The sequence below is a fragment of the Motacilla alba genome, chromosome 8, assembly GCF_015832195.1.
Source record: "Motacilla alba alba isolate MOTALB_02 chromosome 8, Motacilla_alba_V1.0_pri, whole genome shotgun sequence".
Classification (NCBI taxonomy): domain Eukaryota; kingdom Metazoa; phylum Chordata; class Aves; order Passeriformes; family Motacillidae; genus Motacilla; species Motacilla alba.
In genome coordinates this window covers 994,646-1,016,636 of record NC_052023.1, presented here as the reverse complement: position 1 = coordinate 1,016,636, position 21,991 = coordinate 994,646, and the positions used below count along the sequence as shown (strand labels likewise).

General features: G+C 47.2%; 1 protein-coding gene across 1 annotated transcript; it reads left to right on the top strand.

Annotated features, from left to right (window-relative positions):
* Positions 1–11,065: 11,065 nt before the first annotated feature.
* On the top strand, positions 11,066–21,990 carry LOC119703955 (methylcrotonoyl-CoA carboxylase beta chain, mitochondrial-like). Its single transcript, XM_038144493.1, has 13 exons — positions 11,066–11,216; positions 12,185–12,509; positions 14,489–14,685; positions 15,553–15,731; positions 16,518–16,598; positions 16,773–16,951; positions 17,679–17,871; positions 18,897–18,988; positions 19,170–19,326; positions 19,842–19,964; positions 20,324–20,466; positions 20,803–20,884; positions 21,854–21,990. Exons 1-13 carry the CDS (start codon positions 11,141–11,143, stop codon positions 21,935–21,937), a joined length of 1,911 nt encoding a protein of 636 aa, XP_038000421.1. The 5' UTR covers positions 11,066–11,140; the 3' UTR covers positions 21,938–21,990.
* Position 21,991: the final 1 nt, after the last annotated feature.

The window sequence follows — 21,991 nt, the reverse complement described above, 5'->3', positions numbered from 1 at the left end:
AAATCAGATGGGGGTGAGCTGAATGACATGGGGGACGGGATTTTTGAATCAGCATTGCCACTGGAAAAATATTTTTTATGCATTTCTGCTGTATCTGTCGTGTCCTCAGGCTCACAAAATTTGGCTGGGAAGAGCTGAAAAGGCCTATTTGTACTCAGTATTTTTCATGCTTCTGTGATTCTCTGGGCTCATGTATCTTGTACATGCATACGTAAAAATCTCGTATTTAAGTTGTTTTTTCTTTTCTTATATTCCTACCAGTGAGGACATGCTGGACACTAAGCAGGCATTGTTTAAACACTTCCCCTGCAGCTCCACTGGGATGCTTCAATCTGTCTTGCTAAAGAGAAAAAAGAGATTAATCATTCTTGTTTTGTGTTTTTTTATTCTGAAGGCTTGATTCTGACAGTGAAGGCAATTTGTGGGCCTCAGCTGTGATGCAGACACTTTCCTCCTGTTGTTTGAGTCATACCCACCTTATTTTATCCAAGTTTTTCGAAATAACTCTCTGAAAGGTCAATCTTAGTTTAGTAATTGGGATTTGGGGGTTTGGTAGGAACACTCTAGTTCCAAATCATTAACCTGGACATGTTATTCAAGGAAGGAAAAATCCCTCCCCCTTTTCTCTGGATGCCAGAGTGAAGGTGACACCGTCTGCTCACCTGTTTGCCTCTCTGGAGAGGTGAGCAATGAGCAGAACGTGCCTGAATTCCTTCTGCACAGGAGGGCTTAGCTGGGGGGAATAATTGACTGCAGATACAGACTGACAATAAATTAGCACACCCCCAAGAGTCTGGAAGGAACAGAGGAGGAGCAGTGAGTCATTCCTGAGTCATAGAGCCTCCCTGGATTTATCCTGGGATGAGGTACTGCACGCACCACTCCTTGATCTGGTCTGCCTCGAAAGGACAACCCTGAAAATAATTGTGGAAAAATAAATGCTAGCAGCAATCATTCCTTGGCAGCAGCAGGCTTCATTATGTTTTGTAAGAGCCTCCCTGTATCAGGGCAGTGTTTTGATAAGAAATGGTGGAAAAGATGCAGAGCAGGTTGGTTTGGCTGCTCAGGCAGGCTGCACTCAGGGGCTGTCCCATCAGCCCTCGCAGCCCTTGGCAGGAGCTGTGGGGGCTCTTTGGGGAGGGTTTTGGGGATCAGTCAGAAATCCCTGCTTTGTTCAACAGGCAACACTTACTGTGCTTCTTTCCCCCTCCTCTTTTCTGTAAAGGTTGTGCCAGCTGGGAGCTTTTTCCCTGCTCAGCACTGTTTGATGCCTGAGGCCCAGGGATGTCCCGGCCCTGGTGTGCCCAGCTCCCCTTCCTGAGGGCAGAGGGATGGAGGAGACCTCTGGCACAAACAAAGCGTCCTGCAATCAAAACCAGCTGCTCCTGCACTGGGTGGGAGCCACCACTGGGGAATACCAATTGTACCAGAAGCTTTCCCAGCCCAGCAAATCTCACAGAAGGGATTTGTGCCCATCCTGAATTCCTTGTTCCAGGAGCAGAGCTATGTGGAAAGCCCTGCAGTCTCCTGTGCTCCGGTGTGGCTCTGCCTCCGCTCTGAGTTTCCAAGGATTGCATTCATTAGAGTTTTTGGGGAGCTGATAAAATTCCCTGTCTGGCAAGGAGCTCTCAGCTGTGCCAGATAAAACCTGTGTTTTCTGCTTGGTTTGCAGCTGGAGGGGCCCAAGCAGAGCCAGCACATGATAAACTCCAGGAATGCAGCAGGAGGAGGAGCAGTTCCTCCCCCAGTAAGGATCTATCAGATCAGGTTGCTCCATCTCTGTAACTTCACCCTGAACCTCCCACCTTGTTCCAAATTTGAACAGGCAACAGGTTAATTAAAACCGAACAGGCTTTCAAACTCAGGGAGGGACCAGCAAGTTAAAACAACCCCACAACTCAGCTGGGGGTGCAAATGGACCGGGAGAGCTTTGATTTCTCCTTGTCTACCAGACCTCTTTGGGCTTATTAGATCCCTTTCCTTGTGAAAGTTTTATGAATCTTGAGTGCATTTAATGGACTGTCTTGGCAGGGGTCTGTCTTAGTGACAGTTCTATTTTAAAGTTCTATTTTAAAGATGATGAATGTCCTCTGTAAAAATTCATTTTCCTTCTTCCTCTTGACTGAGAGAGGTATTGATGAGACCCAGAAGATGAGGACTTCAGAACTAAGTATCATAAGCTTTTAAAATGTTTGTAAATAAACAAATTTCCCTATTCCTATTACTTTTGCACACACCAAGTATGGTAAAAAATGAGAGATTTGGGTTAAAGATTAGTGCTGAGTTCAAGATTTAATGACCTAACTGTGGTGGACACTGTGCTGAACCATTCAGTGTCACCAGTGGTGAATATACCTGGAGAAAAAAGCCAAATGCATTGGAAATGTCATTGCACAAGAAGGAGCATTTATTTCTGTGACTTTCCTGTCAGGTGGAGTCCTGGTTCATCAGCAGTTCTTACTTCTTGCTGCATGAGTAGCAGTTCTCATGGAATCATGGAATGCTTTGGGATGGAATTGACCTTAAAGCTCATCCAGTGCCACCCCTGCCATGGCAGGGACACCTCCCACTGCCCCAGGCTGCTCCAAGCCCTGTCCAGCCTGGCCTGGGCACTGCCAGGGATCCCAGGGCAGCCACAGCTGCTCTGGGCACCCTGTGCCAGGGTCTCAGTAAGAAAACAATTCAAAGAAAACAGAATTCCCTATGGCAATCTCCTTAAGATCAGGAAAAGAGCAGCTCCCAAGAGGTAAGACAATGGGCTGTCAGTGAATTCTTCCAGCCCTGGTTTCTGTGATGCCGAGGCCCAGCACTCCAAAGAATCTCCGTTCTCATTTTGCCTCAGAGAATTTGATAACTCCAAAAAATCACCCAAAAGCTGCAAGTGGGAGGTGCATTGAACTTGGATTGCTCCTGTGCCCAACCTGGCAGAGGGAGCAGCACCTGAGCGACCCTCTGGGGCCAATCCATGTCCTGGAATGCCGGGAGCTGCCAGCCCTGCTCTCCTCTGGCAGCGGCCCAGCAGCAGCCGCGCCCGGCAAAGAGCGGGCAGGAATTCGCAGCATTCCCGCTCGGATTAATGCCGGCCGTCCCGCTGCGCCTCAATGAGCTGGGCTGGGATTCGGAGCTCTGCCGGGGAGGGACAGCTGCTGATTCCTCTGAGCTGCTGGGGAGAAGTGACACAGAGACCGAAGAAGGGTGGGGGTACAGAGCCCCTGATGCCTCAGGTTTGGCTTTTCTATTCTCAGGTTCTGAGCTGCTTCAGTGTGTGGGTCTGAGCTTCACATTGGGGATGGTGAGCTCTGCACAGAGCAGGGACACAAAACAATTCCTGCTCCAGCTGGGCACCAAGGACAAATGATCCAAAGCTCAGCCCAGGAGCACAAACAGCGTGGGCTGCAGAGAGGAAAACAAGCAGGGTGGGAGTGCCTGGGCTAAAGCTGGAACGGGACAATGAACTGCAAGGTGCAAATGGAGCAGAGCTGAGCCAAGGCAGAGACCCCGGGAGCGCTCGTGCATTTTGGGACCATTTGGGTTCATCTTGGGGGCAGCCCTGGCTGGGCTCTGGTGCTGCCCAAGGTGGATCCATGGAGGAGATGCTTTGAATAAATCCCTGCTTTATCCTGTGACTCTGCCCAGCCCCTGCTCCAGGGCAGCTGCACGAGGCATCACTCCCTCTCCCAGGTGGGCTCCAGAGGAACAGGGAGATTCCAGGCTCCAACCCCTCAGCAGCTGCTCCAAACCCTCCTCCCCAGCTCCCTCCTTTCCAGGCTGGACAATAATTAAATATCAAATTATAGTGATCTTCTTAAAATGAGAGCAAATGTAGGAGGGGTGGGAAAACTCTGGAGGTGTTAAACTTCCAGAAACTCATCCCAGACTTGGAGAGTCACTCTGGAATCTGATTAACCAGGTACCTCGGTACTGTGTGCAAATGTGCATGGAAATTCTAACTCGAATAATTCATAATTATTCAATATTTATTCTATTAAATATTCATTCATTATTCAATAATTATTCTAATTAATCCCTGCCTATGGAAGGGGTCCCTGCCCTTGGAACTGGATGAGCTTTAAGGTCCCTTCCAACCCAAACCATCCCAGGATTCTATTCCATGGTTCTGTGAAGATTTTAATTCTGAAATCTAGTGTGGTGACTCTGAGAATATTTAGATGATGCATCCATAAGTATGAATGCAATAAACAGAGCAAACAGCAACTGGCATCTGGATTATTTGATCAATTATAAATATGAAGCACAATTCTGAATTTTGCCCTGAAAAAATTCACAGCAGACACATTTTGATCATACTGTAGCAAGGAAATAAATGAAAATGAATCATTTTAAACACTGTTAAAATTTAAATTTATGTACAGACACTGTGTAATCCACCTGCAACCTTTCCTCTTTTTAAACATACTGGTATTTGTAGATTCAGATTAAATAGATTTAATAATAGATTACATAAATTTAGATTAAATAGATTTAGATTACATAATATTTTTCACTCTTTCTTTTACCTTTATATGTTTCTCTTGAGTTCTGAAGAATCAAAAACCTGCTGCACTTCTACAAGAAGAATTCCTGGTGCAACAGCCACTCTTGCAGTTCATAATTACTCTGGCATTAATGAAGCTGTTAATTACATCACTGCTCTTCGGCTTAGACCAGACGATAACACACAGAGACCTAAAAATGAAAATTTTGGTTATATTTTCAAAGTTTAAAACGTTACAGCTGGAGATCTCTTGGAGGTTTTTGTGGTGAAGTTCCCTCTGCTAGCTGCTGATCCCAGCATGGTTTCTGGAATTTCTGTAGCATCATCTCTGTGAATATCCCAAAGTTCCCTGTGTGTTGTGTGGGTGATCAGCACTGGATTTACTGGGGGCAAAGAGAGCTGCACACCCAAAGCGCCAGTTCCACGTGCTACAGGAGGCTCTCAGTGACACCTGCCAGCAGGAGAACGCTTTCTCCATCCCTGTTCCCCGTCCTATGGATATCTTCTGCCTTATTCATAGAAATTCCTCATCCAGCACCCACACCAGGACAAGGGAATCAAGTGATGGGCCGGGTCTGGAACCAAGTGAATTTCCACATCCTGCTCTCACAGTCCTGATTTTACTGCATTAAAGTCACTTGCCAGGACACGGACATTTCCTTCCACTTCTTTACAGTTATCCAGAGCAGCTCCTTAGAAGCACTGCTGTGCTTCCAGTTTGAAACCCTGCGTTCATTTTTTTAACTTCATTTCTAACAATGCCAGCTAAAAATGTCTCCATCAGAATGGAGGACCCACTGTTAGGGGTTTTTGTCACCTGAAATGGTTCAATTGTGGCCATCAGTGCTGAATGCTGGAAAAAGGATCCAGTCAAACCACTGGGGGGAATTTGAAGGCTTCTTTTATGCACCAACAAGGCTGAGAGCTGCAATAGGTGAGCCCAGCTCAAAGAGATTGTGAATCAAAGGAACTTTTCCAGCGCCTTAGGGGTTCCAAGGAAGCTTTTTCCTTGAGAATCCCACCCTCCCTCTGCAGCCCAGCTGAAGGGCTCCCTGCCGAGCGAATGTTTCTCACACTCAGTTAAAGCAAGGCTCTCAGGGGGAAGATGATCCAAGTGCCCCAGAGAGGAGAGGTAACCCACGGGGGGCTGGAGGAGCCAAACCCTCCCACCAAGCCCTTAAAATCTGCCTTAACACTTCCCAGGGTGCTCTAACTCTGATTTTCATTTTTCCCTCTTTTTCTGGCATCATTGATTCTTCTCTGGTTCATACCCCAGACATAATTTTTAGTGCAAAAAACTTAGCAAAATATGTTACCAATACCTAAAATGATTATTGCTATGTCAAGGGAGTACATGCAAACCAAGGATAAAACAATTCCAGTCTGAAGAGGCAGCAGAATTTTCACAAAAATCTAACTATTAATTTTTAATCATGATTCCATTTGAGCTGTAAATATTCACATAGGGGTTACCAGCAGGAGTGAAATAAACTATTTGATGTGTAAATCCACGGGTTCTTAGAGGCTGGGGGGTTGTAGCTCTGATGTTGGCCAGAGGTTGAGATGCTGAAGTGATTTTTTGGAACCCCATTTCTGTTCTGTCACTGCAAAATGTGAATTCACATGGTACCAATTACTGGATCTTGGACAAAACAAGTAGCAGTGAGAAGAAACCCCTGTGGTTTTTATGAGAATAGTAAGTAGAAGTCAAGAAAACATTTCATGCCAAGTGGATCAGGGAAACAGGAACTGGAGGAGGATTTTCTGGTATCACTGCAGCGTCTTGTCTGTGATTTTCTATGTATTGTTCCTTAATATTCAGTTTTATTGCTGAAACTTTGCACCACCACTCAAGGTAGAGATATTTTACAAATCATGGCAAATTTCGTGGAGTTCAAAGCTCAGAAATGAGGTTCTTGTCTTCAAAAATGTGCTCCATGATTTCAAAAGTGTCCAGCTTTGCTGAGGACTTTGCTGACACAGAGTGGGGCTGCTGGCTAATGGGGTGCCCCAGCAGCCACAGGGAGGGTCAGACTCTTCAAGCAGACTTATTTATCCACCAGGACCCTGGAAGAGTGCAGAGGAGAGGACAGAAAAATACTTGCAGGGCTTTTTTCCCCTGTTTTGGTACTGTATCACTCTGGCCTCTTTCTGTGGTGAGCAAATCACAGTAAATGGTATTTTTATCCTTTTATATATTACATGCTTGCAAAAATTGCTGACAGAAACTGCCAACAGGCTGCTCTAATCACTATAATGCTGCTTCACTGGCAAAAAAAAAAAAAAAAAGCCTTTTTGCTTTAACCCAGACCATCTGCTTTGGGGGCTTTTAATGATGCAACTGCGCTGGCATTTACAGAATGAAAACTTCTCTGCTGCGACCTCAGGGTGGGGGATCAGCTCCAGGGGGATGGGAAGGAAGAAGGGGGGATGCTAAATTGGTCTGAAGGAGACAAGAGGTGCATGAGGAAGGTGTGGAGCTGCAGATTTGGAACACGTCTAACCTCAATTCTTCTTTCAAGTAACGTTTTCCTGAAAACAAACACGTCACATCCCCCCAAAGGTGCTGTGAGTAACAGCAGCTCCTACAGCATCGATAGGGTATTTACTCAGTGATTCACCCCCTTCCTCCAGTGTTTATCTGCCTGCCCTGACCACATCCAGTCACCAATTACTAGCTGGGAATGGCCTTACAAACCCATGGGCAAGGCACTCCAAACACTCGGGCACAGCCTGAGGCTTTGGTGTCTGCACAGGGGAATAAATCCATCAGCACTTTCCTGGAGTTTGCAACAGAATCTGCATCTCCTCTCACCCACAAAGAGCTTTTGGATTACCTCAGAACACTCTTGGTCAGGCCTTTGAAACGGGAAGCAGCAGATCTTTACACAGTTGCTGCATTTCAAACTGCACGAGAGCAGCTGCTCAGAGGTTTCACACGCCTGTGCAGGTAAAACCAAATGGTTTTGGCCCACGAAAGTTATTTTTCTTCTGATTTGGGTATCATCACCAGTTACCTGCCCTCTCAGAATAAAATTCCGTTCTTTACAGCTCTTACCAGTGCAATTCAGGACAGACTGGCCCTGCGACAGGGAATTGTACACCCTATTAATTATGTACACACTGTTAGTTATGTACACATTATTAATTATGCCCTAATCAGGACATAATTCTGTTCCTCCAAGATAATTCTTGTCTTTTTGCTCTGTGCACTTTTGGCAGGAGGAAGGCAAACCAGAAACTCACATTTCTCAGTGATGGCAGCAAGAGGACACATTGTTTGTCCTCTCCAAATCAGCTGTGGTTCCACAATTGGAGTTATTATGGGATTATTCCTGGGATTGTCAACTCTTTGTGGCAGCAGGCTGAGAAGCAGGGAAGGCTAACTGGAGTTAAAAATACTGTGATCCTGGTAAATGACGTGGAAAATCATTGTGGCTAAGGGTTTGATGCTAATACACAATTTTTTAGAGGTGTTGTAATACAGCTGCTGTCTCATACAGCTGTGATGAACACACAGTGCACAAAACTTCCATGACTCAATGGATCACCCTCATCTTTCGGCACAGCTTGGGAAGACATCCCTGGATCTCTGTCTGGGGATTCATAAAACCTCAAACCACCCTAAATAAGAAGCTGAGTATTATGGGAGCATCCTATAAAACCCTCAGTGGGAATGGCATTTAGTGAGGGTCAGGCTCCCAACTTCTCCTGTATCTTCCAACTACTTCATTTAACTCCTTGTGTTCTCTTGGATCTTCCAGCAATTAAAATAAATAAACTGCTTAATATTTCACGTCAAATCCAGACTCTCCCTCAGCACACCTGCCCAGGCTCAGCTTTTCCTTTGGGGTAGATGCAAACAAGTGAGATTCTCATACACATCACGTGAGAATCACTTTCTTGTCAAATTTGTTTTGAGTCAAATCTGTTTTAGAATGATGTAAGTCCTGAAAAACGCTGCAGGACTGTCCAAGTCTGTTAGCACTTCTAAGTAAACAAAAAAACCCTGCTTTAATTTAGCCCAATTTCCAGGCCACCATGGTCAGAACCCAACTAAAAGCTCTTTGGGCACTAAAAAACAGAATCTAAATATGAAACAGAAGCTCCACAAGGAGGAGGGCTCTGTGGGAACCCTCCTGCCTTTGGTCTGACAATCCAAAAAGTGTGTTCTGGTTTCCCCCGGCATCCGGTGCACTCCAGCAAAGTTTCTAAGTTTAAGCTTCACTCAAAGCTTCAGTGTTCCTTAAATGGCACAGCTCAGCTTGGCTGGCAGAGCTGCAGCTCATGGTAAAGGAAGCCACCACCGCATGAACATTTTCCTAAATGCTGCTCTATATATTCTCAATGCTCAGCTCGGGAGTCGCTAAAATAAGCTCCTAAAATAACAACTTCAAACACTACACAAGGCTGCAGCCTCTCACAGGAGCTGGGTTTTCCTACCTCAGGGTGCCTTAAACAAAGGATGCTCCGTGCCATGACAGGAGAGGAGCCCAGCTGGAGGACTAACATAAGTCAATTAGGATCCCTTGGCTCTTAATTAGAGGATTTGTTATTTATCCCAGGCTGCCTCCCAGTACAAACTGGTGGCTGACGCCTTCTCTCTGGGATAAACAGGCACTCAGAAATGTGGGGGCTGTTTCTTTCTCCTTTAATCCGAGCAAACAGCATTTAACTTTCATGAGAATGAAATTAAATTTCTCTTTTGAGCCTGAGTGAAAACCCCTTCTGTTACCTACAGCAAGCTCTGCCTGTGACCACTGAGTCTATCTGCTGGGAAACCTGTAAAATAATAAAGAATCAGTGAATCATTTAGGCTGGAAAAGAGCTTTGAGGTCACCAAGCCCAACTGTTAAACCAGCACTGCCAAAGCCACCACAATATAAGCCAAGAAACTAACAGCAAATGGTAGAAATGTATTTTTATAGAAAATTTATAGAAAATTTATAGAAAATCTGCACATTAAAATCACATATAATGAAATTGCTATGAACCACCAGTGATTCAGAGATAATGTCTCCTATGGAAGCCTAACAATTATGGAAAATGAAATAAGCATGAAAATATAATTGGACAAGAGTCACTGATGCATTCACAGAACAGAGAACTCAAAAATCTTATGAATCCAGGGAAATGATATGTGGGTCAAGTTTAAAAGGAGCCCAGAAACAGCAGGGAGCCCAAATCTCACTTCAAACACATATCCAAATGTTTGCATCTGCAATTCCTCCTCCAGAAAGCTGAGCACCACCACCAACTCTCTGAAATCCAGACTTCTTCAAATGTATTCTGCTTTACATGGGTTTCTGTCACCACTCCTTCCTTCCCCATTACCACCTGCAGCACAGAGAGCACAAGAACTCACATGAAATCCCACAGGAAATGCAAAAGATCTCTGTAAAGCTGCACAGTGACTCTGTCTCCTCTCCAGCTCTTCACAAGTTTCTCAAAGTGTTGGGAGAAAAGAGCTCTGGCTACATCAGGGAAGGAGGGAAGAACTGAAGTGAGCAACAGCCATCCCCAAAAATGCCCCAAAGCAGCCTGAATGGTGCAGCAGCTGCTGAATTCATGCACGGGCTCCATCAGGAACCTCTTGTGGCTGTATCAGTCCCCAAAACATGTCTGCATCAGTGGTTTTGTAAAATGGCATTGTTCAGTCCAGGGGAGGCCCCAGAACTGTTCCAAGGGCTGGAGCCCCTCTGGAGCCAGGCTGGGAGAGCTGGGGTTGCTCACCTGGAGAGGAGAAGGATCCAGGCAGAGCTCAGAGCCCCTGGCAGGGCTGGAGGGGGTCCAGGAGAGCTGCAGAGGGACTGGGGACAAGGCCTGCAGGGAATGGCTCCCACTGCCAGAGGGCAGGGCTGGATGGGAGATTGGGAATAGGGAATTGTTCCTGGCAGGGTGGGCAGGCCCTGGCAGTGATGACTCTGCAGTGTCTGTGCTGCCCCTGAGTGCTGCCTTTCATCTGGCAGAGCATCTCTGCCCGCTGCTCCCAGGGCTCCCCCTGGTCCAGCACAGACCTTCTCCCTGTCGCAGGTTTTGGGACAGCCACAGGGACTCAGGCGCATCCCCTGGGACAGCTGAAGCCACCCAGGGCAGCAGCACCTCCTCCCACAGCTCCACCTGAATTGAGCTTCTTGCTACAAGGGAGCACAGCACTGAAAAGTGCCCTGTCTGCTATAACTGTAAAAGGGCAGCAAATATTATTTTTAATTATTATATCTCAGGAAATTTTAATTATTACCCTCAAGATTTTTAATAACATATATAACGTATTTACCTACGATTTCCAGCTCGTGCTGGATACTTTCACTCACGAACATATTAGTCATCCCTTAATTATTACTACCCAGCCTTATTAATATGTATAATACGGATAAAGAGCTCCCTGGCAGGGATGCATTTTAATGAAGGCTCGGAAAGGCAACACACAGTAATTTCTAGAAGGTTTTGCCATGGTTGATAATAGCAAACCAAAGCAGCCCAGAGATGGGATAAAGTGTGGAAGGAGAAAAATCAAATTCGTTTCAATATTCTAATGATAAACTGCATTTGACAGAGGAGACCTGGGGCACAGGCCACACGAGGAAGGGGACACCCAGGGCACAGGACACTCGGGGCACGGGACGGCAGGGACAGAGGACACACATGGCACGGGACACAGGACACCGGGGGCGGGCCGCCGTGCGGAGCCGCCCCGAGAGGCGGCCGGGGACCGGACGGGGTAAGGAAAGGGAGGTGGCGGCAGGGTCGGCGGAGCCGCGGCGGGCACGGGGCGGGCGGGGAGTGGGGCCAGCGGGGGCCGGGGAGCTCCGGCCGAGGGGCGGCGGCCCCGCGCTCCCGTCCCGGCCCGGGCGGCCCCGGTCCCGGCCCCGCCGCGCTCCGCAGGCTCGGCTGGGCCCGCCCGGCCCGGCGCGGAGCGGGGCTGTCCCCTCGCGGCTGCCGTGGCACGGCAGGGACCGGGGGTGTCCCGGCACGGCAGGGACCGGGGGCGTCCCCTCACGGCCCCCGCGGTACCGGGGTGTCCCCTCACGAACCTCGCGGGAACCGGGGGTGTCCCCTCACGGCCCCCGCGGGAACAGGGGTGTCCCCTCATGGCTCCCGCGGTATAGGGTTGTCCCCTCAGAGCCCCCACAGGAATCAGGGTGTCCCCTCACAGCCCCCGCGGGAACAGGGGCGTCCCCTCAGAGACCCCGCGGTACAGGGGTGTCCCCTCACAGCCCCCACGGGAACCGGGGTGTCCCCTCACGAACCTCGCAGGAACCGCGGTGTCCCCTCACGGCCCCCACAGGAACCGGGGTGTCCCCTCACGACCCCCGCAGGAACAGAAGTGTCCCCTCACGGCCCCCGCAGGAACCGGGGTGTCCCCTCGCGGTCCCTGCAGGAACAGTGGGTGTCCTCTCACGACCGACTGGAGTCAAAGTGGCTCCTCACGACCCCCGTATCAAAGCGGGAACCAGTCCCGCACGTCCCCTGCGGGAAGACGGCAGCCGGGAGTGTCGCCTCACCGCCCCCGATGCAGGGCTGGAGTCAGGGCGGTCCCCTCATGTCCCCTGCGGGAACCGGGGTGTCCCCTCACGGCAGAATGGAGACAGGGATTCCCCTCATGACCTGTGCTCGAGGCCGAGGGGTCGCGCTGCCACCCAGCCGAGGGAACCCGCTCTTTAATTCCTGTCACTCATTGTCCCCCAGCTCTCGGGGCGATGTGGAGCTCGGCCCCGCTGTGCGCCATGGGCCGGCGGCGGCCCGGGCCCTCAGTGCCACTGACCCGCCTGCTCCAGAGGGAATATCGGGAGAAAACCCCTTTCTGCCTGCTCCAGAGGGAATATCGGGAGCTGCCGCTGCCGGGGCAGGGCTGGGGAAGGACGCAGCACCTGCCTCCCCACCGGTTTTTAAGTAATAAACCCAAATCCAGGCGCCATCCCAAAACATTCCCGGTTCTAGACGGACGTCTCCCCGACATGTACCGACATGTGTTCCAAGAGAATTTGAGGAACAGTGAGGCTGTGATTAAAAGGTAATAAAGCGGTTTTGTGGGGTTTTTAGAGCGTTGATATTTGTGACATGGTGTAAGAGTCACTTATGGGCACTTTAGGGACTTTTAACAGGGGACAATACTTGCCCCGTGGAGCAATGTAGCTGCCCAATTCCTGGAAGTGTCCAAGGCCAGGTTGGACAGGGCTTGGAGCAGCCAGGTGTCCCTGGATGAGCTTTGAGGTCCCTTCCAACACAAACCAGCCCGTGAAATGTTGCCTGAAATACCCAAATCGAGGTGCAAACTATTTAAAACAGTGCCATGTGTTGTTTTGCATATATTGCCAAGAAATACTTTTTCCAGACCTACGTAACGTTTGTTTCGTGTTGCATTTTGAATGCAAAGACGTAAATGGTGACTCACACACTCCTGACAGAGTAGGGGATGGATGCTGCTGTCCATCATCATCTACAGATAAAATGAAATAATGTGTTTTATGTGTTTGTCCTGAGAGATCAGATGGCAAAATTGCGAAGGCCTTTGTTCAGGAGAGTGATCCACGAGCTGGAAGCAAAGCTTTGGAAAGCACACTGTGCCCTCCTGTGGCGGCATTGAGGACATGAGTAAAATCCTTTTCCTCCGGAGATTTTCCAGCCTCCATCGTGTGCAGGGAGCCACGCTCAGATCACAGAGTCACACCCAAAGTGTGAGCCGCTGTGTGAGCTTTTGTGTCAAACAACATTATAGTTAAAAGTGATGCATCTGGGTAAAATGTGTTTGAAATAAAGGAAGAGCTTGGTTTGTTTAAGACCAAAGTTGAGATACCACATTTGTTTATAGTTTATTCAGTTTTTTACCTATACATAGTGCTGCCCTGACAATACCATTGGGTAATCACTTCCTCCTTGTGACACTGCAGTGTTCTCTGCTTTTAGTAGATCTTCCAGATTTAGTAATTTATTCCACTTCCCAGTTGCTGATTTTTGTCAGATAAACTTGTTGCAGGACCTGATGGAGGAAGCTTTTGGCTGGATTACTCCCAAGAGCAGGTGGAACATGGAGGTTCACGCTGAATTAGGACAGGCACATTATGATAGCCTCATTATTATATATTATATTATTAGCTTTATTAAACAGGTTTTTGGATAACAAAAGTGAAATGTTCGCTTTAAATAATAGACCTTTGCTTTTTATTGCACCTTGGAAAAACAATAATCTGAAAATGTGAATTTATCTTCATTTTCATGCCATTTGTGTGAAAACTGCAATATATTTAAGCTCAAGCTGCTAAAGGGTAACTTGTAAGGGAAATGGTTTGTGTCAGGAGGGCCCTCAGAGCCCATCCAGAGCCCTCAAAGCCCACCCAGTGCCACCCCTGCCATGGCAGGGACACCTCCCACTGTCCCAGGCTGCTCCAAACCCATCCAGCCTGGCTTTGGGCACTGCCAGGGATCCAGGGGCAGCCACAGCTGCTTGGGCACCTGTGCCAGGGCCTGCCCACCCTCCCAGGGAACAATTCCCAATTCCCAATCTCCCATCCAGCCCTGCCCTCTGGCAGTGGGAGCCATTCCCTGTGTCCTGTCCCTGCAGGCCTTGTCCCCAGTCCCTCTGCAGCTCTCCTGGAGCCCCTTCAGGCCCTGCCAGGGGCTCTGAGCTCTGCCTGGATCCTTCTCCTCTCCAGGGGAGCACCCCCAGCTCTCCCAGCCTGGCTCCAGAGGGGCTCCAGCCCTGCAGCAGCTCCGGGGCCTCCTCTGGATGGAGCAGGATGAGCTTCCCATCCACCAACACCCCAAATCCTCCCAGTCTCCTCTGCATCCCTTCTCCCACAGCCCGTGTTTGTCCTTGGGGTGTTCCCGGCCCAGGGCAGGACCTGCGCTTGGCCGTGTTGAACTCCTGAGGCTCCTCCAGCCCCAGCTGTCCCCCTGTCCGTGTCCCTCTGGAAGCCACCCCTCTCCTCCAGCGTGTGGCCGCGCCCCGCGGCTTTGCTCCCATCGACCGAAACTTTGTTTTTTTTCCATCAGGTACTCGGAGCTGCTGGAGAGGGTGAAGGCAGGAGGGGGAGAAAACGCCGTCCTGCGGCACACGCAGCGCAACAAGAAGATGTTCGTGCGGGAGCGCCTGAGGCTGCTGCTGGACGATGAGGAGTTCCTGGAGCTGTCCCCGCTCGCAGGGCTGCACATGCCCTACGGGGATGTCCCTGCTGCCGGCTGCCTCACGGGTAATGGGATGCTGGGGGCTCTGGGAGAGGGAAACGGGGGGGAAAGGATGCATGGAATAAAGGTTATGGGGTGTTTTAGTGTCTGAAGTGCTTTCCTAGGAATAGTGAACACTGGTTTTATCCAGTTCTTATTCCCAACAGGGAAGAGTTCAGCCGCTGCTGTATTACCATAATGGGAGCTTTGGAAGAACAGTTTTTAATTTCTTCTAGATTTAGTAATTCTACTTACCACTTACTAATTTTGTCTCAAAAATGTAGGGTGATGTGTCAAATCAGCTGTTGCCTCTTAAAGGAGAGGGGACAAAGTTGCTGTGAGAAACAGGAGATGTGACATACATTTTGAAGTGTTTTTCAAATCACAAACAGTCGCATTTTCTATGCAAACATTGTCTCTTTAAACTGAACAGCTTTTCAAAATGAAATTTCGTTGAAATTCAATGCAATTCAATTTCATTCAATATCAGTGAAACTGCATTTAGAAGAGTGGTTTCAGTTTAAAAAATAACTAGAAGAACAGTATGAAAACCCTTTTTTTCATCACAGATTGTTATAGTTTTCAGCTTTATGGGGTAATTTTTAATTGCCTTCCCTTTTATCTCAAGGGTTGGGAGGTACAGCGTATTCTTTTCTGTTACATTGTCACCAGAAGTAAGTAAATTTATTTGAGGTTCTTCTGTCATTTTGATTATTTTTTTAAATACTGCCATTCCAGAGAAGAGTGCAGATTTCTTCCCTGTGTGGAAGTTTTCAAGTTAATTTGGAGCTTCTTGATGTAGCATTACTGAGAAAAACTGAAAAAGTTAAAAGGTTTGCCCCCCTTGCTTCGCTCTAGAGATTCCTGATAACTATCTGTGGTGCTGCTGGCAGGAATTGGCAGAATCTGTGGGGTCTGGTGTGTCTTCATCGCAAGTGATGCCACCGTGAAAGGAGGAACCATTTACCCAATCGGAGTGAAAAAGCAGCTGAGAGCCCAGGAGATTGCCATGGAGAACAGGCTGCTGTCTGTGCACCTGGTGGACAGCGGGGGAGCCTTCCTGCCCCTGCAGGTACTGCTGGCACTCTGCACAGCAGAAATGTCAGTATTTATTGCATCACCTGGGCTAGTCCTGCACCTCCCTCCTGATCAGAGGCCAGAAACTCCAGTGGCTGTGCTGAACTGCTTTTGTGTCTGATGAACGAGTACGCGGTGGGAGGTGTCTGTTTTCACTCCAGAATCTCTGCAGTGTTCTGGATTTTATTGTCCTGTTTGTGCCAGGGGTGTACTGTGCTCTGTGGCCTTTAAAAGTGGAGTTTTTGCAATCCTGACTGCAAAATAAGAATTAGAGCAGGTTCTTTTATGAAATGCAGACATCATCCTGTTGTAGAGACTGTAATTGTTCTCTCTCCACACTGAGGGCAAGCACACAGGAAAAGTTACCTGGAATTTTGAAGTTAATTAAAGTTATTAAATTTTAAAAGTTACCTGGAAGTTTACCTGGAATTGTATCCAAAACTAAGCAAAAAAGGAAACTGCCGAAGGGATTTCACAGATGAAGTAGAACTAGCAGCCTTCCCTTCTCCACATTTACAGTCAGTTTGGGTAGAATATATTGATTTCAGAGAAAATCACAAAACCTAACCTGTGCTTTCAAAGCAAATAGGTATTTTGGGGTATTGACAACATAGAAAGGAATAAACACCATAATGAATGCTGTGTGTGGAAGGCTCAGGAGTGATTATTAATGGGGACCTTTCCCAGTGTCAGTTTTGGTGTGTTTGGGAATGAGTGAAGAGAAAGCATCAACTTTCATAGTTACCATTAAAAATCCTTTTTTCTTTTCCCTGCCCCTCAGTCAGAGCTGTTTCCTGACAAGCTGCATGGTGGCAGGGTTTTCTACAACGAGGCAATCATGTCTGCCATGGGAATCCCTCAGGTACAGTGGCATGGGGAGTGCAAGGGGGTGTAGGAAAGGTGTAAATGGGTAGCAAATTTTCGGGTTTGTTCCCCAAGCCGTGATTTAGCACTTTCTGGATTTCTGCAACAACTTTGGGCTTGGCTTTGCCTTTCCTGTCCCCTCTCCAGCACTGCTGTGTCTGTGTCCCCTCAGGTGGCCGTGGTGTGTGGCTCGTGTGTGGCTGGAGGTGCCTACGTGCCCACCATGGCCGAGGAATCCGTGATCATTGATAAAATTGGGACACTGTTCCTTGCTGGGCCGCCCCTGGTGAAAGCTGCCACGGGAGAAGATGTCACTCCCGAGGACCTTGGAGGAGCCAGGCTTCACTCCCAGTATGTGGAACGTTCTCAGAACCAGGGAATTCAGCACGCTCAGCCTGGAAGGAATGTGGCATTGGCATTTCAGAGCAGGGCTAAGATGGAACCTGTGGTTACACTGCCTTGCCTTCCCAGGTTCAGGGGTTTGGGTTAAATCAGCCAAATGGAAGTAAAATGGAGTTATTGATGGGGTGAGGCGGGGACTGGACAGGTTGGATTTGGATCTCTATTGTTCCACATACTTCTTGAACAACTTCAGGCAAGTAATTTCCCCTGTGCCTCACAGGGAGCAGCTACAGAAGAGGGATGCTATCTCCTCTTTTCCAAGTGTTTTCCAGAATACACATACTTAACCCAATTATGCTACGTGGAATACATTCCTGTCTTTATATCTTGGCTGCAACCACATCGTTTGAAATAATTCTTGAGGTTTGCTTTCCTCTTTTCCCTTTTTGATATTGTCTGAAGCAACAGCATCACAAAAAATAAATGCCAAGGTCTTTCTTAAATCCAGATAAACAGAAAAGTCATGGGGAAGAACTCCTTCCTGTGAATTTAATTTGGGATTGGACTGCACAGAAATTCCACTGAGTGACTGCTTTCAGCTCATTCATACAGAAACAAATCACACAGTATTTCCACAGGGCATTTGGAGAGTCTCAGCTTTTTTCCTAGAGTTTGGGTTTTCTCTCAGGATTCAGAACTCATTAATGTAATGCTAATTAATGTCTCTGTCTCCTAGAGTCAGTGGCTGCAGTGACCATTTTGCCCCCTCAGAACAGGAGGCCTATGAGTGCATTCGGAATGTTGTCTCTACCTTAAACCGTGAGCCAGTGCCAGAGCAGGACAGGGAGCCTGACAGTCCCTTGTACAGCCCTGAGGAGCTCCTGGGCCTGGCACCACTGGGTTACAGCTGCACTCTTCCTGTCAAACTGGTAAGGGAACAGGGATTTCATTCCTGCATCCTTCACTCTGCTCTGTCCCGCAGCTCCAGATGTTATTCTGAATGATTACCTTGTCTGCTGCCAGCCTGTCTTAAGCCTGAAACAGAGCAGGAGGGCAACAGTTCTGTGGGATTATAGAAAATATTTCATTTTATTATTAAAATATTTGTAATAAATCATTTATATTTATTATAGAAAATATTTAAGTGTTAATTATAAAAACATTTGAATACCTGAAATCCTGCTGGAGATAAAATAACCCCAGATTGTGCCAGTGCTGCCCAGCTGTTTCCATGCCCTGTTGGGATGTTTTCTTTATGTCTTGCACTGCGTTGGCTGCCTCGAGAACATACACCCCTTTAATGTCTGTGTTACCCTTCCCCTGCCTTTTGTTTCTTCCCCCCAAGCATTCAAATAATGTGAGAGAAATGGTGAAACGACTGACTGAAAAAACAGCACAGCTCAAATCACACTTGTTTGAGGCTGGGACGCACACTAAAGCTTAAGCAGAGACATGCAGAGCTGCCCACGCTGTTCCCATTGTGTTCTACATGAGATTTTGTCTCCATGGATGTGAATGCAGTGTCTTTTCCAGTGGTAAATCCCTGCACTTGAGGGAATTGACTGTAGAAAGCTTTGAAGGCAGCTTTAACTGTGCTGGAGAAAAGCATGAGCCATATGAACCAAGCATTTCTTATGCACAAAATCTGAAACTGCCCACACTGGCGTTTGGTTTTTGCTTTTTTACATTTTTATGCACAGGAACAGCTGTGCTTTGTAAAACTAAAACAATTTTGGACTTGATCTTTGTCTTAAAATACACAGTTGGTAATTAAACTAAACACAAACTGGATGGTTTGTGCATATTGAGCATTTAGCAAGTCACCAAAGACCCTCTGTGCTCATCTTGCACAACTCAGGTGTGCTACTCTTTGAACAGAGCATTTCTTTGAGCAGAACTCTCCTATTTTCACCTCAAATTCTCTAGTGAGTCCAGTCTGTGTATTTCTCTGCAGATCCTGAGCCGGCTGGTGGATGGAAGCAGATTCCAGGAATTCAAGGCTACTTATGGGACAACATTAGTGACAGGATTTGGCCACGTGGAAGGGTATGGCTGGGAACATTCCCCATTCAAATGGATGGTGCTTTTCTCACCAGCTTTTGTGGCCTCAGCAGGTTCCACACCACTCCAGTCATTCCTAGGGTTCAAAAGGGAGAGTCATGGAATTGCTGAGGTTGGAAAGCACCTCTCAGGTCACGGAGTCCAACTGTCCATGTTTGTTCTGTAGGCACTTGGTGGGGATCGTGGCCAGCAATGGGGAGCTGGCTCACGATGCTGCTCTCAAGGGCAGCCACTTTGTCCAGCTCTGTGGCCAGAGGGGAATTCCCATCCTCTTCCTCCAAAACACTGCTCCACAGCCAGCAGGGCCTGCAAGCATCTCACAGGTATGGCATGTTTGCTTCAATGAGTTTCAAACAACTCTTAGTTCTTGTTGGGCCTAAAGATACGTTTTCAGAACTATTAACTGTTAGAAAAACTGATTTTTTAACCACTCTTGATGAAGCTTTGTAATGACTTTGCTAATGGAAGGATTTAAGAACGTTCTCACTTGCATTTGAAGCAGGCCTGGATGCTGATATAAAATGATACTGTTCAGTTAACAAGGCAGGCTGGAAAGTTTGGTATTTGCAGTGCTTTTTGACATTGAAATACAGATTATTGATTCCTCTGCTAACTCTGCACTCCAGAAAATTGGCTGTTTCTCTTTTGAAAGTGGAGGCATTAAAGCCCAGTAGGATTTGTCCTGGGCTAAGGAAAGTAAAGCCTCCATTGGATCCCAGATCTGTTTCTACAGAATTGTAAATAAATAAATAAATAATTTAGAAATACGAGTTTGTTGGGAGTGGAGAGAATCTAGAATAAAGTCTTAAAGGATCTAAAATATCTCTTTTTATTCCAGGCAGAGGCTCATTCCAACAGGCTGAAGGCCCAGGCCTCCATGATGGCTGCAGTTGCCTGTGCTGCTGTTCCCAAAATAACCATTGTCATTGGAGGCTGTTTTGGGAGTGACAGCTACATCATGGTATGGGTGGCACCAGCCCAGGGCTTGGGGACACACCTGTCACACTGCTCAAGTATCACTGCATTTCTAAAACACAGCTGGGGAACTCGAGCTCTGAACTCACAATGCACCAATGCTGAGATTGCTGAGAAGCAAACATGGAAGAATTCAACGTGGAAGTGCTTGGAATTCAAAATCAAATATTAAAATAGAAATACTGAAGGCAGTGGGGAGGTGGTGGTTCCTAGCACAGGGTGTCTGTCCTCATACAAATCCACCTGTGCTCCATCCTGCCTTGCTCTTGGTTGTTTCATCCCACAGACAGCTTCTTATGGTTCATCTCAGTGGGTTTGTTCTGTTCTTTGGTTTTTCCCTTGCAGTGTGGGAGATCATTCAGTCCAAACTTTCTCTTCCTGTGGCCCAACGCAAGAGTTGCTCTTGTGGATTCTCAACATTTCCCCACAGTTCCACCAGCTGGGGACTGGACAGGAGAGGAACTGGAGCTAAAACAGCTGAAGGCAAAGTAAGGACATTCAATATAAACCTGACGGGGATTTCCTTGTTAAATGACCTACTTCTGTTCATCTTACAGAGCAGCACATCCCGACTAATGAAACAAACATGGATAAACTGCAAAAATATTTTAAATTTCCACGTAGTTCGATGTCTTTCTGTTAGGGTCTTCCCATTACTGCAGAATGCTCAGCTCTGTGATTTGCTGGTTTCTGACTGATTTTACCAGCAGTGCTGCCCATTCTCTTCAGATGGATGGATTTGCCTGTTTCATCTGGAATTTCTTTTCACTGCTCTGCTGTTTTTATTGTGCTTTTAAGCCTGTTCAATTCTCTGCCCTCTCCAGGCTAGAGGAAGAAAGCAGTGCCTTTTACTCCTCTGCCAGGCTCTGGGATGATGGGATCATTCTACCTCAAGACACCAGGAAGGTGGGTTTTCCTTTGAGGCCATTTTATTCTCCAGTCTCACAGTGGGTGAACGTGACTCACTCAGGGTTGGCAGTGTGCTGATTCCAGACCTGGGGCTCCCACTTCTCACTCCATGGAATTTCTCTCTGTAATTCTCATCTCTTCCCCATTAGTTTATCCAAAAAAAGTTTCTCTTGAATTCTGCTTACTTGACCACAGCATTTCCTCACCGAGCCTCTCCTTTGACTTTACCATAATTTGAATCTGCATCTGAATCCATTTTTTCCATATAATTACCCATATCTTCAATCTTTGGACTTCAGGCTCCTCAGAATTCCTTTTGTTTCCAAAACATCCTTTTACCCTAGGATGTTGCTTTTTGCAATTTTCTCTTCCTGCTTTAAATTTGCTGTGTGCATTTGGGATGCTCCCCTGCCTTTTTATTGATTTGAAATGGGCAGACATCCCTCCCTCCATTAGGTTCTTTCTGAAAGCAGCTGCCTTTGTTCTTTTATTTTTCCTTGTTAGATTGTTTATTAGCAATAAAAATCTTCCCTCCACCTCTGAAGTTTGTTTACTTGAAGATCTCAATCTGTCCTGGTTTCAGCTGGGATTAAATCACAGCACAGCCCTTCTAAATATGGTGCATATTTATGGAACTATGTGGATGGTAAATATTTTCATGGAGTTTATGGGAACTTTGATAACAGGAGAGCACCAGAAGTTTTTTTTTAGTTCTAGAGCCCTGAAATTCCCACTTCATGAGCTACACATGAAAATAAGAGAGAGTTGAACTGTTCATTTTACCTGGTTCAGTGTTTCACAAACAGAAGGAACAAATAAATGAGTGCAGAACTAATGAGTTGTACGGGCTGGTGTTTTTGTTAGTTTTTTGTTGGTGTTGTTGTTTTGTGGTTTTTGTTTCGGTGGGTTTTTTTGTTTTGTTTTGTTTGAGGCTCATTGTTTATATTGTTTTTTGGTTTTAATTAGGTGATTGCCCAGTGCTTGGAGATCATGGAACAGAAGAAGTACCAGGCTGTGTCTCCCCGTCCCCATCCCATCATCAGGATGTAACTGCAGCCCCCTCAAACCAGAACCCTCTACCAGAACTCTGAGTGTAAAGATTTT